Here is a 14,897-nt window from a genome sequence, read left to right as displayed (position 1 = left end):
TGGCAGAATTTACCCAAAGTTGAACCAGGTTCATGATTTATCACACTTCCATAAGTTAAAGGTTCCCTGCATAATATTGCAAAGCGAGTGCATGGCGAGATCGTTCTCCCAAGTACAACATGTCTGCTGAAATAGTAGATGGCCAGTCTACCATGTACTTTCTAAGGGCTTGTTGCCAAACCTAGAGTACGTATATGTCAGTCACCAGACAGGAGCCGGTCTTCGGTGACATGAAAAGGCCTTTTTTCTTCTACATCTTTGGTCCCCCAATGATACAAATAACAATGAAGAGCACCGAGTCCCAATCGCAAATTCGTCCATAGGACCTGCGAGAGTCCGAGGCTCTTCATATACCGCCTCTGGCAACTCCATACGCCTGCTCCAACGGATCGTCCAGCCCTCACAAAATACCCCATGTACAAGTAAGCATCTGCCAACCGAGCCTACTTTTTTCTCTTTTCCTTCCTTCTTTGTCTCTTTTGCTTTCTTGGCCGAGCCGCCGCCTTAGCTCTACTTGCAGCGCTTCTCCACAATATTAACACCATTCTCTTCGTACTCTTTGCGTGATATCCACATTTGGTGGAAAGTTCCCAAGCTCGCCAGAATGCTGCCTCCGATCCAGGCACCGAATCGTCGCTCCGACGTCAACCCAGCCGCGTGGATCTTAATCTTAGAACCGGGATACATGGTCATGAGTTCATTGTTGAGCCGGTCGTTGAACCCATTAAGTAGGCTCGTGCTGCCGGTCACAACAATATTGCCCAAGAGATTCGGCCGCAGATCCACGTCGACGCCGTTGAGGGCACTCCGAATGAGCTCGGGGATAGTCTGCACCTTGCCCTCCTCGCTGCCACCGGCACCGCTGGGCGGCGTCGGGAGTGCAGCCGCCTCGTCCCACATCCCCTCCGAGACGCGGTAGCGTTGGTCGCGCCACATTTGGTTCGCGCCGTTGGGGAACTCGAAGACGCGGCCGGGCTGCGAGCGCGCGAGCTCCTCGTTCTGCGGGTTCAGGAGCTTCCCAGGGCCGCGCCACACTTCGACGACGGATTCCTTGAACTCGGTGATGACGCGCTCCTCCTCGTAATGCCGGAAGGAGTCGTTGATGGGATAGCCGAAGTTGCGTAGCTTGTACTGCGCGGGCGCACCGGCGTCGACGGGCGACTTGTTCTCCACCATGAACGTGGGGACGAGGTCGATCCTGGGCTCGGACGAGTCCCACATGCTGCGGATTTGTGACGAGAGCCAGAGTCCGCCGATGGGGGACTTTTGGATGGAGCGCTTCAGACACATGCCGTCGTGGATGGCCGAGACCGACGTGTTCGCTCCGCCAACGTCAACAACGAGAGCGCTAGGCTTGCCTGCGGCGAAGGCGGAGAGGACGGATGTTCGGCTTAGCCAGAAGGCGGGGCAGCCCCAGTGCTCCATAATGACCTCGATGGCCTTCTCTCTCGACTTGGTGGAGTTCCATGGCGCCTCGGTCATCAACAGAGGGTTTTCCTGGAGAGACTTCTCCTGTTCCTCAACGTCCTCCATGCCTACATCGCCCTCGGCGTCGCCTCCTTCCTTGGGATCCTTGGGATCATCGTTCAGGCCGTTCTTTGAAGGGGGTGTCGGTCGCTCGGGCTGCAGTCGGTGTACCAGCATGTATTCCCACATTTTGACCGCGGTGTCCCAATCCTCTACGACGCTATCGCGCGACATGTAATTACGGACTTCGAAATCGGGCCGTGGGATCAGGCATTCGTCACCGAAGAGAGTCGTCGGTGGGTCTCTGTTCGTAATGCGACCGTAGAACGATGGCACGATGCACTTCGGCACATCCTCGCCTGCGAAGCCTGCACGAGTGTGGCAGTATCCTGGATCGAGAACCAAGGCCGAAACCTCATCTACAAAGTGAATTAGCAAGGAAACGAGAACCCCCGCCTGGAAATACAGTAGGAACACGCGCTCACCTCCTCCGTAAACGTCGGTCGGCTGAGCCGATGACGACAAGGGTTGTTGAGACATGGGGGCGCGACTCCAATCGGTAGACGTAGAGTTAGTTAAGAGCTGGAGGGAGATCAATGAAAATGAATGAAAATGATATAAAGTATGGCGCGTAGTTTGTGGTTTGCGACGCGACGTTGCGCCTGGGTTGTTGTGGTGGAAACCGGTCCAGTAAATTACTGTTTAGCTAGACAAGGCTGAATACTGGTAATTACCTTAGTGAGAGAGGATTTCACAGGGTTGGCGGGGGAGGAGCTTTGACCAGCCTTGGTGTGGGTCGTTTCGGTGAGGGCGCGGAAGAAGCATTGGAAAATGACAAACAGGTACGTATAGTAATAATACATGATGTCGAACATCAAGACCCTCGGTTAAGTCCCATATAAGCTTCTTCTTGACACGGAGCACGGTCAGCTCGACTACAGGAGAAGGATGAGTGGAGGAGAATTACTTGGCATTTATTTGGTATGTCAAGATCACCCGGTAAGTCCTATCATGAGGTACATGTTGCACGAAGAGATTAAGAATCCTTCTATCAAGGCGAGGGAAAAAAGAAGAAGAAAAGACAGCGCCGGAATCATACGAAATCATTATTCGTAGTCATTTCTATACCCCATAGAGTTTGGAGCAGAGACATGCACCATCTATTATTATCAATACACAGCGTACTCAGATTCGAATTCCCCCTCCATCCCGTCATTGCAGAGGACCTCGCACACGCCCGCGAGTGGGATATCCATCACCGCATCCGTGCCTTCGTTCCACACATTCTTCCAGTTCAACTGCGGTCCGCCATGTATCCTATGATCCCGATGGTCCCGCTGATCTCTCTGCCTCCTGTGCGCTCCGGTCTTGATGCGGCCCTTGGAGTCCACGACGGCGATCTGCGCCGCGGCGTCCACGACCGTCTCGATGGACTCCAGGGGAAGGGTCAGGACCTCCGTGTTATAGGCCGCGAGGGCGACGTAGATGTATACGAGCAGCATGGTGATGAAGGACGGGATGGCGAGAGCCCACCAGCGGTTCGGGTAATAGTAGATGCCGAGGACGTGGAGAAAGGGCGAGGGGAGGTAGGACCACAGTAGGTAGACGAGGAACGTCAGGCTCGAGAAGAGGTAGAGGACGAAGCCGTAGTATTCGTACGTCGGCACTTTAGGCGACGCGCGCGGAACGGGCTCGAAGTCATCATCCGAAGCGTCTGGGGTCGTCGGCCTCGAGGGACGGAGGAGAGACGTTAGCGAGGGAGAGGGTGGAAGAGGAGTCGGCGGGCGGCCGTAAAATGGCGGCGCAAAATAGTTGTGTTCGACGGTTTGCGGCGCTTGGTTTTTGATAGTATCGCCCTTGTCGGCATCGTCTGCCTCTGCATCGTCGTCGCTGCTGCTTTCGCTGGTGATGGAGATATCGGATTGCATGGTGTCGGGGAAGGGCTCTTGCTCCTCGTCATCTGAGGAAAGCGACATTGTCCCAGCACACTTTCAGTCCATGACTAGACAAGCTGCAGCCGACGTCGCACAGGTCCCGGACCCCCGGGGCGAAGAAACGGAACTTTGAAGAAAACACAGCTGGTGGTGTTCCCGTGATGACAGGGCGTAAATTCAAACAGGGAAAATAAGTGGATACAGGGAAGTGGGCCAAGGTGTGGTGCAGGTGAGTCGGTGAGTACTACTTGTTAATTACGGAGCAAGCAAGATAATTCACAGAACGCATCTTCACTTTGCGTAAAACAAATAATTATGAACCAGCCGCCTTGCTTTCTTGCCTAATCCTATCTGATGAAGTTGTTACAAGACTCTTGACTCCACCTTTTCGTTTGCACCAGTAATTGTTTCTGTTTTCAAAGGGTTGAAGCAGACCATCACCCCTTGCTCTTTTTCATATTTGCTGTGTAACCTCTCTATAAAATGACAGCCAGTACCGATGACGACTTCCGTCACTCTTTCCCCCGTCTCTTGAGCAAGGCTTATTATATCATGGAGACAATTGAATGCAGCCGTTAGTTGGGGCATCGCTGCCGCCAGACAACATGCTCTAGAGGTCCTGGTGTCGTCCTGGTTTCCGTCCTGGGTTCCTATCCTTGGTCACGACTCTGGGTGGACGTTTATCCTAAGGTAGTCTTTCCCCGTCAGGCGCCCGGTGAATCCTCAGTCTCGGTTCCACCGCCGTCGATTCGGAGCCTGGGTCACTGAGGGGGGTATGGGCTGAGGCCGCAGTCTACCACGATGTTGTGCCCCAAGGAACGACGCACCCGCTGGGCGCCGCGGCGGGTTGAGAAGATGCCAATGGAATGCATCTACTTCCGCCCCAGTGGCCCTCCTCACCGGATAGTGATCTTCTCCCGCGTCCCTAGACTGACGAGGCCGGTGTTCCTCCTTCGTCCGCTGCTGCCGGAACTGGTGTCGCCTCTCTCGAGCCGGCTTGCGCGTGTGGTGCATTCCGTAGGGCGGGCACGAATGTCCCCCGGACCAGCTCTGGCCGCATATGAAGCACCAATCCTGTCCGCAGTGGCATCTATAGAGTTTTAGGCAAGTCAGTTTTCTCTCTCTTCTTTTCAACCAGGTACGGTCCCGACCGCCATCTTGACCGATCATGGGGGTAAAGTCGCCATGCCATTCAGACGCACACATACTTGATATGGTTGCAGCCATCCCGCAGCTCCACGATCCGATGACAGCTTGGGCAGCTACAGAAGTTATTTTTGTCCATGAGGTCCATTAGCATCTCATCCTCCTCCTCGATGGTGCAAGGCCGACCAGGATGCGCCACGGCTTTGCATTTTCGGCACGTCCGCTCTCCACAAGTTAGGCACTGGAGCAGGTCTCTATCCGACAATGTCCGGAAACGTCCAGAGTTGGCACTGCCATCATCCCTGCTGTCGAGAGACCACTTCCTGCGCGTCTCTTGCCGTGTCGGGATGAAATCAGCACAAGTCGGTTGCGCACAGTACAGGCGCTCGAGTACCGGGGTAGCCTGCTCCTCGCGGACCTGCCGCCAGATCTGCATCCACTCGGGGCGCTGCGCCCAGGTCAAGACCTCCTCGGTCAGCGGCGTGCAACACCTCGGCGGCCACATGGCGATATTTTGCAGGCCCATCTTGATGCACTCCCGCAAGCAGACGGCGCACCACCAGTGGCTACACTGGAGCTTGAAGTCGGCCTCCCGAGAGCCCAGGCAGCCAACACATTCCTCGCGTTCGACGCCACCTCTTTCTCCCCTCTCTGCCTCATTTGCCCGAGAGTTGTTGTCGACGTCCTGATGGTCTGCTTCTAGCAACCTTTTCTTCTCCTTGGGGGAAATCCACCGCCCGGGCTCCGGCACCTTTTGGTCCTCCCGCCCCGTGCTCAATAGCCTCCCGATGCCCTGGGTGCGGTGGAAGCCCATCATCGTCAGAAGTAGCTCGAACACGCCGGTGATCTCTATGTGATGGATGCTGTTTGGGTCGACAAGACCAAAGCGGACAAGCAGGTGAAGGACCTTCTCATCGAGAGCCCTGAGTATTCCCATTCCGCGGGACCCTCGAACGATTTCTTTTCTCCTCCTCCTCTTCGTTTGTTGTTTGTTTCTTTCCGTCCGGTATTTTGGTTATTCGTTGCCGGTGTTCCCGTGAAGGACTCAGCACAGAATTGCTATGTCTTGAACCCCCTCCCGAATCCGATTTATTGTAGCTACGGAGACTGGAGAGGTGAATGTGGTGAGAACGTCAGTAGCAGATGAAAGACAATGACACAAGCAAGTACAATATCATCATTGAAACAATAAGAGACATTTCATCGGGTGCTGCAATCGTTGCATTAAGTAGCTAGGCCATAACGTCGTCGGAAGTCCTAGAAGAGTCGAGTTCAATGAATAATTTCTTCGTCTAAGTGCCATGTTGATTGAACCTGAAGGACCCCAAAAGTCGTTGACAGACATCTCTACTCGCATCGTCTTTGCCCAGAGCCTTCCAGCTTACAAAGAGCGTTCAATTTCGTCTACCATGTTCGACTGACTATCAAAGTCGGAAAAGGGGGGGTGGAGGGGGAACGGGGTGGTGAAAGAAGACATGAGATAGAAAGAGCCTTGCGTGTCTCGGATTTCCTCTCGTCTGCTATGACCAGGTACCTAGCGACGTCTGGGTCTTTCCGCTCATGTGCGTTTGTCTTCAGATTGTACGAAGATTGAGCGATCGGGCTTGCAATGCGAGCAGGATTAGATTTAAGGCAGCAACAAGATGACGATGGGGGAGAATATTGACAGAATATCCATGTGTGGAGATGCAAATCGCGGATCGACGAAAGCCCCTGGCTAGGCTAGAGATCAGGGCAATTCTGAGCTTTACTCGGTCGTCGGTTCAGTGGGGCCGGACGGAGACGGAAACTGAGATATTGACTTCGCATTATTATTGATAAAAAAAAATTCAAGACCAAAACAAAAATCGATATCTATCGTCCCTCCTGTTACCTGAAGCTTCACCATGTGGGCTGAAACATGACGTTACATCGTCGATTGACGTGCACAGGACAGCCGCCCTCCATTGTTGGCAAGAAAAGAAGCGGGGAGTCCTAATTCGCCCAAGCGGGAGATGACGTTCAACGGGGAAGCGATCCGGAAGTTCTCCCGCAAAGAATGCCCAATACCAATATTTGGTTGAGGGTGGGGAAACCGTGAGAGGATGGGGGCCCACCTAGTACATACAACGTACCTGGTACCTATGTGTACGTCTAAAGTCAAGGGGAGCTGAAAGATGATCAAATGTTCGAAGGTGAGAGAGGAGTGGTTCCAATAATTACCCAAATAGTCAGTCGCGTAGGGTACACAGGATCGGTAGCTGGCTCCCAGGTGCTTGGTTGGGTTCGGCCACGAAAACAGAATGTGACGCCATTGTGCCTGGGGAGATTAGGACAACAACCAATGAAGCTCTGGGTTGTCTGAATCCGGGTCCGAGGATGTTTACTTGTTCCCTGTTTAGGCGGTTGAAGCGGACAAGACGGAAAAGGGAAAAGAGAGAAAAAGAATAGAAAAATACCCACTGCACTAGTGTCCAAGTTGCATGGGATTGAAACAAGGGAGGAAGGGAAATGCCTACTAGTAGGGAGACGCTGGGGACCAACAACAGCATGGTTGCCGCAGGGGTTGTACGTGTACGGTACGAATGTCCATGCAACTGTGCAGCTTTGCTCAAACAGAGTGGTGGTAGTACAACGTATTGATGTTCAACCCAGCAACTTACAACGTACCTACAGATACGCATTGATTGATAACGGCAGCCTTGCAAGGCGTCGAAAAACCCCCCTCGCTTCCTTTGTTCGAGACAAGTCAACTCTTTCCATCTTCAAGTTTGTGGACTTGTTATTGTAGTTGCAGTTTTCAGTTGGCGTAAGCCATCGAGCCTCTAGCAGATTCAGAGGCAGGCCGGTAAAATCGGAGACGCTCGAACCATACTACGTATTCACTGGAATATAACTGCGGTCTGCCTGGCTACTTTAAATGCGAGACCACAGTGCACGAGGGGCTCGCCGATTCGATATGGAGAAAGGCCGAATAAGCGAGGGGAGGGAAAGGAGTTGACGCGGGTCGGGGGACCAAGCAGAGAGGTGGACTCCATTTCTCTCATGGCATGTGGGGGTGAAAGCCTGCCTACCTTACCTAAGGTACCTTATACATCGATAAGAGGTTAAATATAAAGCATCGTGAGATGGGCGTTTTCATCCAATTAAGAAGTAACCAAGGCAGGGTGGGCGCTGGATGTCTGCGACGAATCTGACAGCAAAACAAGAGAGCTCCGGTACCCACCAACAATTGTGATAATCGTGGGGTGAGTTCCAGCTCCCCCGCGAGTGCTTCGTAAACTTACATAATGCACGGGCAAACATTTTGGTAGAAGGTGGAAGGGATGACTTCGTATTTCGTACTCAACATATATATACCTAGGTAGGTAATTACTCTACCACACCTACCTACCTTGATTACCGTATGCCTATCCGTATATAAAATCAACTAAAATCAACTGAACGAATAAAGACGGCCAATTACCGTTGCGTAGCAATATCAATGGCCTCAGGGGAAAGACAGTACGCACGTGTGCGGAGTAATACACTAGGTATGCATTAATTGTCTACGGGGAACTACTCGGCTACGACCCCCCCTAGAAGGTAAGGTATGCGAAAAGGGCTGAAGCAAGGCTTTCCGCTCTTATTAAATGAATGCCCTCTTGATCTCCCTAAATAGCACGCGAAAGTGAACAGCGTCACTTTCGGGTACCTACCGAATCGTTGGAGTGGTCCCCCTTTCTTGGACATGAGGTATTCGCAGGTACCTACTTCGTATGATTATACCCTTAGGTACCTTACCTTAGGTAGTTTACCAGTGCCTAAGGTACAGGTAGGTAATCGCTTATTAGGTAGTGTCAACGTAACGGGGAAGGTACCTTAGGTTCGAACTAGCCTGGAACATCCGTACTTACGGTCCTGTTCCGTACTGTGGGAAACACGATGTTCATAGAACGATGGAATGATCGAGGAAGCATTACCTATGACGAGCATCGAGCTAGGGTTCTTCTGCGTTGTTCTTCGTGGGCTTCGCGTAGGTTTTCCATCGCCAACTACGGCTTCTTCCTTTGTTCTAGTTCCTAGCCCCAGGGCTGTACGTCTTGCGTATTTGTACGGTTATCCGCACTTGTATTGACCAGGGAGGGTTATGTAGCATAGGTATGTACTTAGACTGACCGATGTCACTTCTCCCGAGCGACTGCTTCAATAACCGAGGACAACCAGATAAATCCTCTACTTGATTCCTTCCTGATTTTAGCCTCATTTCCCCCCCTCCCCTTGATGTTTTGTGACCTCTCGGGAATATAAACCCCGGCTTGTCCTCAAAATTTAGCATTTTACTTGTGTAGGTGCTGCTGCGTGTCTTGGATGCCTGCTGGGGTTTGCAGGAAGAGACAGGTACCTGTCAGAGACAGGAAACAGGAGACAGGAGACAGGAGAGAGGACTGAAAGGTATCTGTACTTTCTCTGTACGTTTTATATGTCCCGAATACGAAGTACGTAAGGGGGTGCCTTCCAAGGTTCCTACCCCCGGTCTGGGGGCTTTGGCTTTGGGTGGTTCACGATTCACATCTGCCCGGCCGCATCCGCACACGGATGGATGACCTCTTGAACCAACCAGCGCCCAGTTCGCGGGCTGTGGATCACACTTTGCACTCGCTCCGTACCTTCTCCGTACAACGTAAAACCTAACACGTACTGCACTTGGAAGCAGCCCCCCCCAACGACGCTACCGCGCTTCTAGCTTCTACTAAAGGATGTCCCAGTCACACACACACCACTCACGCGCTCCTTCACCTCGTCGACGCCACTCAGGGACCATCACCCTTCGCCGAATGTTTCTTCCCAACAACTCCCATCCTCCCATCTTTTTCAACTCGAATCCCCATTTGGCCGATACCGGGAGAAGTGAGCCGAGCCAAGTAAGACAAAGCACTCCGCGTACTGTCCCGTAAAATACTTTATCACCCTTTTTTTCACTTCCCATCCTCTCCTCATCTTACTGATCCCATCTCCCCATTGTCGTCGTTATTCTTCTCATAAACCGTTTGTCAATATCTGATTTCCGTTGCGTGGCGTCTCGAAGATTGCTGCGGCCGACCCATTGATCAACATCCGTGGTTCGCTTGTCAAAGTGGCCTGTCTCGACAAATCAGCTAGACGGGTCGTCAGTACGGGGCATCTAGAAGTTCGACAGCTCACAGACACGCGACATTGAGATTGGACCGTGCCTGCCGCTTGCATTTTCACCTACTCGCATCGCAGTTGCAGAGGGCCGGTCTTTCAAGTCGAGTTGACGAGGCACCACAGCCACAGCGCTGGGCGGTTCCTTGGTACGGGGCTGTTTATTCTGATATTCTGATCCCTTTGGCTTGCGCGATAGGGGTGCAACAAGCGACGCGATTCGAACAACCAAACTCGTCGCCCTTTAACGCCCTAGCTTCACTTCGCGTCTCTTTCCTACCTTGACACCACTTTTCTTTTCCGCTTGTTCATCCCCCAGGTCCCCAGCGTAATCTGTCCGATCGTCCAGTCATAAGCTACCAACAGTCTTCCCCGGTACAAAATTACTCGCATTGTCCGTCCACCCGCGCACGGGACACAAACCGACCGGTCCCCCACCATACAAAACCGAAGTACAACGTACGAACAGCTCCCATAATAATTATCAAACTCGACATCGCCTAACAATCCGTTTCTTCTGGTCGCATAAGGGGCGCATTGCCATCTTTTATCCGCCATAGTCGCATGATTGCTTCCTATTCTTCCTAATAAACTGCTCTTCAGAGCAGATATGATGTGAGAGGTAAGCTCGAAAATCATCACCCACCCACTCCCAGCCTTGTCATGGTCTTGTGCCTCCTCCCCCCTGTCGCAAGTTCCGCTCCCGCATCTTGGTTGCTCGTCCCCTTGGCCCTGGCCCTTCCCCCTTGTCCCCTGTCGACGCACCGGCCTCCCAATGGTCTTGGCCCTATCCTCTGTTCTACTGTACGGAGCGAGCACGAAGGCCAACTTCTGCTCCTGTCTGAAGTTGCGCCCTACGTCCACCTCATGCCCTAATTGCTAACTCGCCCTTCTGTTCTCTCCTATCGTACAAGCCCAGATGGCTGGTGAGACTGAGAGCCAGCAGCAGAGACCTCCTCTGCTACCCGACCGACACGACGGGCTATCCTCCAATTCGACCCCTCGCATCGTCCCGCTTCCGACTCCTACCATTCAGACCTCCGCACCTTCCCCTGGTGACCCCATGGAGGTCACCACGCCGACCGCTACCACGGCCACGACCGCTGCCGGCGGCCACTCTCCCCGGAGCGCATCGCCTGCCCGGCATCACCACGATGGCAGCACTAATGGCGCCGCCTCCGACACGGCCAAGAATTCTTCTCTCGCCCCCCTATCCTCCGGGCCCAACGACGCCATCAATTCCATGCCGGCCCCGCCTGCCGCCGCCGCCGCCGTCCATCAGCCTAAGATCGTTCAGACCGCTTTCATTCACAAACTCTACAAGTGAGATAATTCACTGCAACAGATGCCTCCAAACGTTCAATCGCTAAGAAACCCCCTCTATAGCATGCTGGAGGATCCCACCATACAACATCTAATATCATGGTCTCCGAGCGCTGAGAGTTTCGTAATGTCACCATCGCCCGACTTTTCGAAAGTACTTGCGTACGTCTTGCGCCACCTCACACCCCCCTTCGCACACCCTGCCCTAGATCACACCCTTGGAAGACGAGCCAGCCGAGCCGGACGTTAACCAGTGATCGCAGACAATATTTCAAGCACACCAACATATCCTCATTCGTGCGACAACTGAACATGTATGGGTTTCACAAAGGTCTGGCCGGTTCTTCCAGTTTAGTTTGGCTGTCCTAGCATGCCGCTGACAGACAGTCGTGCCAGTGAGCGATGCTTTCAATACCGGCAACCCTGACATGGCGCTCTGGGAATTCAAGCATGGCAACGGCAATTTCAAGAGAGGTGACCTAGTGGGCCTTCGCGAAATCAAACGTCGAGCATCACGCCACGCGCTTGTTCATAGAGAGTACCCCAGCGCCAAGGTCAGCTCCTCCCAGCCAGGTACCCCGTCCGATAATATGCCGGTACCCCCGGAAATGATGGATCCGAGAATCAACAATATCGAACACTCTCTCTACGACCTTAGCATACGGCTACAGAGGAGCGAGGAGAACGCGCATTTCATGCAGGTCAAGTACCAGGCAGTCATGGAGACAATGGGAAGGTTGTTCCACGTGAATCAGGAGCTGTCCAGAGCCATTCTGGGGCTGGTGCCAGACCAGGGGCATCCGGTTCATAGAGACAGTAAGTGGCCTGGGTTGGGCTCTGTATTGTCGGGTTTCTGTTGGGCTGGGCGCTAACGTGTCGAAAAGTCATGCAATTGCAAGCCGAGATGCAGCGACAAGCCGAGATGCTTCGCACTATTGACGAGCCCCACGAGCCAGGATTCGGAAACTCACGTTCGTATTTCTCCAATGTTGACAACGCGCCCGTCTCGCCTCGTCAGCTTCCGCAGGATGATCCGAGAAGATCGAACCTGGCCCCTCCCCCGGCACGGGGTCAGGCCAACCTCTACCGTCCGCCCGTCCCATCCGGGCTGTCCAACAGCACGCCCAGGCGGTACGGCTCTATACCGGGTCCCAACACGGCCCCCCAATCACCGTCTCCTTTGCGCGGAACCGCACCGCCGCCGCCACCTCCACACCCACTTGGCCAGGTCGAACCACCCCCTGGCAGTCTTGCCCGACGCCACACGTCCGCCGATATCCGCGTGCATGCCTGGCAGCAGCCGAATCCTCCTCAGTTTGTGTCCGCCGGTCCTCCCCCAACCCATTGGCCGCCTTCTCCGAACCGACTAGCGCCCGAAGACCAGCGCATCCGAGACTCGCTTTCCACCTACTCCCTCACGAACGCATCGCAGGTGCGACCTGGTTCGAGTCCGGCCACTCCACCGCCGCCCTCGCACTCGCACCCGCACCCGCATCCGCATCCGCACCCGCACGCCCACTCGCATTACCCTCCTCCTCCCGGAGCTGCGCCCCCCGCCGCCGAACCTTTCGCCAATTGGTCGTGGAATACGGCCAGTCGGGGTAGTCTGGCGGTGAAGGACAGCTCGCTTCCTCCGACGCGAAGGGGAAGCATGGCACACATTCTGAACCCGACAGATACGGCTGAGCGGGAAAACGAGGACGAGGATCCACGGGGAGACGATGACAGGAAGCGGAAAAGATTACAGTAAGGTGTCTTCTTCTCTTTCGGCATTCGAAATAATATCGGTTTGGGTTCTGAAGGGCTCCACGGAGAGGATTGTGCCGTCTACGTCTTCGGGGTGGGAGATGGCACGTACATAATTAAGACGACACCTATAACCGGATAACTGTCAGGCCGGGACGCTTGACGGGATTTCTGTAATGGGGCAACGGGGGGTACATGCAAAGGGCTCTCTGTGGGAGAGGATTGCCGGATCTTTGGCCACCCTGTAATGGCGGTCTGCTGCAACGGAACGATGGAAATACCCGGCTCATGAGAGCGGTTGCGATGGTTTGAATTCAGTTCTTTGTTTGTATATCTGGGTATCTGGATATCTCGGCCCGTGCCGGATGCCTTGCTCCATTCTTTCAATCGCATGGCCTTCAACCATGTCATATCCAAGCGAGGGTGGTACGGGAGTTGGAAATTCTCCAAAAGGGAGGCTGGTGGTATCAATATATCTGAAGAGGGTCCCTGGAATTGCCCAGTGCCGATCCAGGACGGCGTGTCGGTCTTAACGGCGAATACATTCATCATTGTTCATTTGGGTGCCTCCTTTGTGGATTGATTTATTTGGTTTGGTCCGTCTAATCTTTATATCTTCAACTCCCTGATCCGTCCGGATCCCCTTGCTTCGACTTTTTCTTCTTCTTATTTTTCTTCTTCCTCTTCTTCCTTCCTTCCTCCCCACCGCCGGTCCCCGGCTGGGGTGTAGATGACGACTCTGGAACAACACCGCCGTCCCCCTCACCATCACCGGAACTGTTGATATCCAACGACCGGGTCTCCACATCCCCGCCCGACACCGGCCTGGTCTCAGCCTCCTTCTCCACCACGGCAGCCGAGGCCGAGACGTCTGCTCCGGCAGGAACGGCAGGAACGGCAGCAGCACGAACCCTCTTCCGCCTGACGAGCGCACCGCGGCCCTCATCTTCGTCGCTCTCCTTGTCCCGGGCGGCGGCCCTACTACGGGCCGAAAAGGAGGAAGGGTCCTTCTCGGCGTTCCTCCCGCCCCCTCGCGCGCGTTTGCCGCCGAGAAGGCGCCTGCCGAGCTCCCGCGTGGTGGCGTCCGCTTGTGTAGCGTCTCCTCCTCCTCCTCCTCCTCCGTCGTCCGTCTTGGCGGGGCGGTAGCCGAGCCCGGTGTTGGGGGGTTCGACGCGGAACGTCGCGTCTTCGTACTCTGCCTGGAGCTGGGCTTTGGTTTTGCCGAAGGGATTGCGGGGGTTGGGCCCGATTGCTGTTTCTGGCTGGGTTGGTCTGGCTGTGTTGGTGTTGAGTGAGGAGAAGCTGGTTTGTTTGGCCGTCGTTGGAGGATCGGAAGTGGAGATGGTGGTGTTGGCTGTGGAGGTGGAGGTGGAGGTGGTGGGAGTGGAAGTGGTGGGGCGCTGGAGAGAGGGGTACTTGGCGCGCATGGCGGAAAGGAAGGCCGACTCTTTTTCTGTCGCCAGGGAGATGCGGTTGTAGAGCGTAGTAAAGTCGGTTGTTGAGGGGAGCTGTGACTGTTGGGCAGCCGAAGAAGCTGGAGTTGAGGGAGCCATCGTGGGAGGCTCAAGCTACTAGGACACTCCTGCGACCTTGACTTCTTTGATGTATACGGGCAGAATCAGATCTCAAGTGTGAGAGGAACCGTTATTATGCAATGTGAAGTGAGGACGGGTCATCACCCGTAGACCTTCTGATGATGCGTCGTCGCATAAGGTAGAGCTGTGGTTGCCATTTTTCCAGGCTCGTGTGGAGCTGGACTTTGATAAGATAAGATGTGTGATAAGATAATATGTGTGATAAGATAAGAATGAAGTCAAGCTACCTTATCAACTTAAGTTATGTAAGCTTCCTTCTTCTCGGGATATAACTACCGAACTGGCTCAGTTTACGGTTGGCCCGTGCATCGGGGGTTTTCTCATCCTTATCCTGCAGGCAGCCGAGCCGAGTTCCGGGACACTTTATTCGTACTTCGCACCTCCATCCTATCCTGTCGTTGCCATTCAGCCTCAATCAGGGGTGGTGGTTCGAACGTGGATTGGATTGGTAGAAGTTTACATGTCCAGACGATTTCATTCTTCCCTGTTATTAAGACCTTCGAGATTGGGGGGATTTACCAACTTCAACTTCACCGGCTAC

At 54.0% G+C, this 14,897-nt stretch overlaps 6 protein-coding genes across 6 annotated transcripts; 1 reads left to right on the top strand and 5 right to left on the bottom strand.

The window, feature by feature from the left end:
* Positions 1-58: 58 nt before the first annotated feature.
* Positions 59-2,184, bottom strand: SODALDRAFT_305727 (Actin/actin-like protein). The gene is made up of 2 exons (XM_028609019.1): positions 1,953-2,184; positions 59-1,886 (listed from the first exon to the last, which is right to left on the bottom strand). Exons 1-2 carry the CDS (start codon positions 2,005-2,007, stop codon positions 511-513), a joined length of 1,431 nt encoding a protein of 476 aa, XP_028471405.1. The 5' UTR covers positions 2,008-2,184; the 3' UTR covers positions 59-510.
* Positions 2,185-2,486: 302 nt separating this feature from the next.
* Positions 2,487-3,577, bottom strand: SODALDRAFT_327805 (PIG-P-domain-containing protein). Its single transcript, XM_028610525.1, has one exon. It carries the CDS (start codon positions 3,441-3,443, stop codon positions 2,637-2,639), a length of 807 nt encoding a protein of 268 aa, XP_028471404.1. The 5' UTR covers positions 3,444-3,577; the 3' UTR covers positions 2,487-2,636.
* Positions 3,578-9,075: 5,498 nt separating this feature from the next.
* Positions 9,076-9,595, bottom strand: SODALDRAFT_327802 (hypothetical protein). The gene has a single exon (XM_028610524.1). The coding sequence runs from the start codon at positions 9,493-9,495 to the stop codon at positions 9,259-9,261; it is 237 nt and encodes a 78-aa protein (XP_028471403.1). The 5' UTR covers positions 9,496-9,595; the 3' UTR covers positions 9,076-9,258.
* A 975-nt stretch (positions 9,596-10,570) lies between these two features.
* SODALDRAFT_42906 (hypothetical protein) lies at positions 10,571-12,959 on the top strand. Its single transcript, XM_028615363.1, has 5 exons — positions 10,571-11,015; positions 11,079-11,177; positions 11,279-11,346; positions 11,412-11,831; positions 11,900-12,959. The coding sequence occupies exons 1-5, from the start codon at positions 10,612-10,614 to the stop codon at positions 12,763-12,765; spliced, it is 1,857 nt and encodes a 618-aa protein (XP_028471402.1). The 5' UTR covers positions 10,571-10,611; the 3' UTR covers positions 12,766-12,959.
* Positions 12,843-13,310, bottom strand: SODALDRAFT_355813 (hypothetical protein; the record flags this gene model as incomplete). The annotated part of the gene is made up of 1 exon (XM_028613859.1): positions 12,843-13,310. The coding sequence occupies one exon, from the start codon at positions 13,308-13,310 to the stop codon at positions 12,843-12,845; it is 468 nt and encodes a 155-aa protein (XP_028471401.1).
* A 2-nt stretch (positions 13,311-13,312) lies between these two features.
* Positions 13,313-14,462, bottom strand: SODALDRAFT_327798 (hypothetical protein). Its single transcript, XM_028610523.1, has one exon. The coding sequence runs from the start codon at positions 14,312-14,314 to the stop codon at positions 13,379-13,381; it is 936 nt and encodes a 311-aa protein (XP_028471400.1). The 5' UTR covers positions 14,315-14,462; the 3' UTR covers positions 13,313-13,378.
* Between the last annotated feature and the right edge of the window lie 435 nt (positions 14,463-14,897).

This window comes from Sodiomyces alkalinus (genome assembly GCF_003711515.1).
Source record: "Sodiomyces alkalinus F11 unplaced genomic scaffold SODALscaffold_1, whole genome shotgun sequence".
In the NCBI taxonomy this organism is placed as follows: domain Eukaryota; kingdom Fungi; phylum Ascomycota; class Sordariomycetes; order Glomerellales; family Plectosphaerellaceae; genus Sodiomyces; species Sodiomyces alkalinus.
Note: the sequence above shows the minus strand (reverse complement) of the source record. Positions and strands in the feature narration are given on the sequence as shown.

Coding starts and splice junctions, on each gene's coding strand:
- SODALDRAFT_42906 (XM_028615363.1), top strand. CDS start 10,612: ATGGCTGGTGAGACTGAGAGCCAGCAGCAGAGACCTCCTCTGCTACCC. Junction 11,016..11,078: donor TTCATTCACAAACTCTACAA/GTGAGATAATTC, acceptor CCCCCTCTATAG/CATGCTGGAGGATCCCACCA. Junction 11,178..11,278: donor GACTTTTCGAAAGTACTTGC/GTACGTCTTGCG, acceptor CAGTGATCGCAG/ACAATATTTCAAGCACACCA.
- SODALDRAFT_327798 (XM_028610523.1), bottom strand. CDS start 14,314: ATGGCTCCCTCAACTCCAGCTTCTTCGGCTGCCCAACAGTCACAGCTC.
- SODALDRAFT_305727 (XM_028609019.1), bottom strand. CDS start 2,007: ATGTCTCAACAACCCTTGTCGTCATCGGCTCAGCCGACCGACGTTTAC. Junction 1,887..1,952: donor GACCGACGTTTACGGAGGAG/GTGAGCGCGTGT, acceptor TTCACTTTGTAG/ATGAGGTTTCGGCCTTGGTT.
- SODALDRAFT_327802 (XM_028610524.1), bottom strand. CDS start 9,495: ATGGGAAGTGAAAAAAAGGGTGATAAAGTATTTTACGGGACAGTACGC.
- SODALDRAFT_327805 (XM_028610525.1), bottom strand. CDS start 3,443: ATGTCGCTTTCCTCAGATGACGAGGAGCAAGAGCCCTTCCCCGACACC.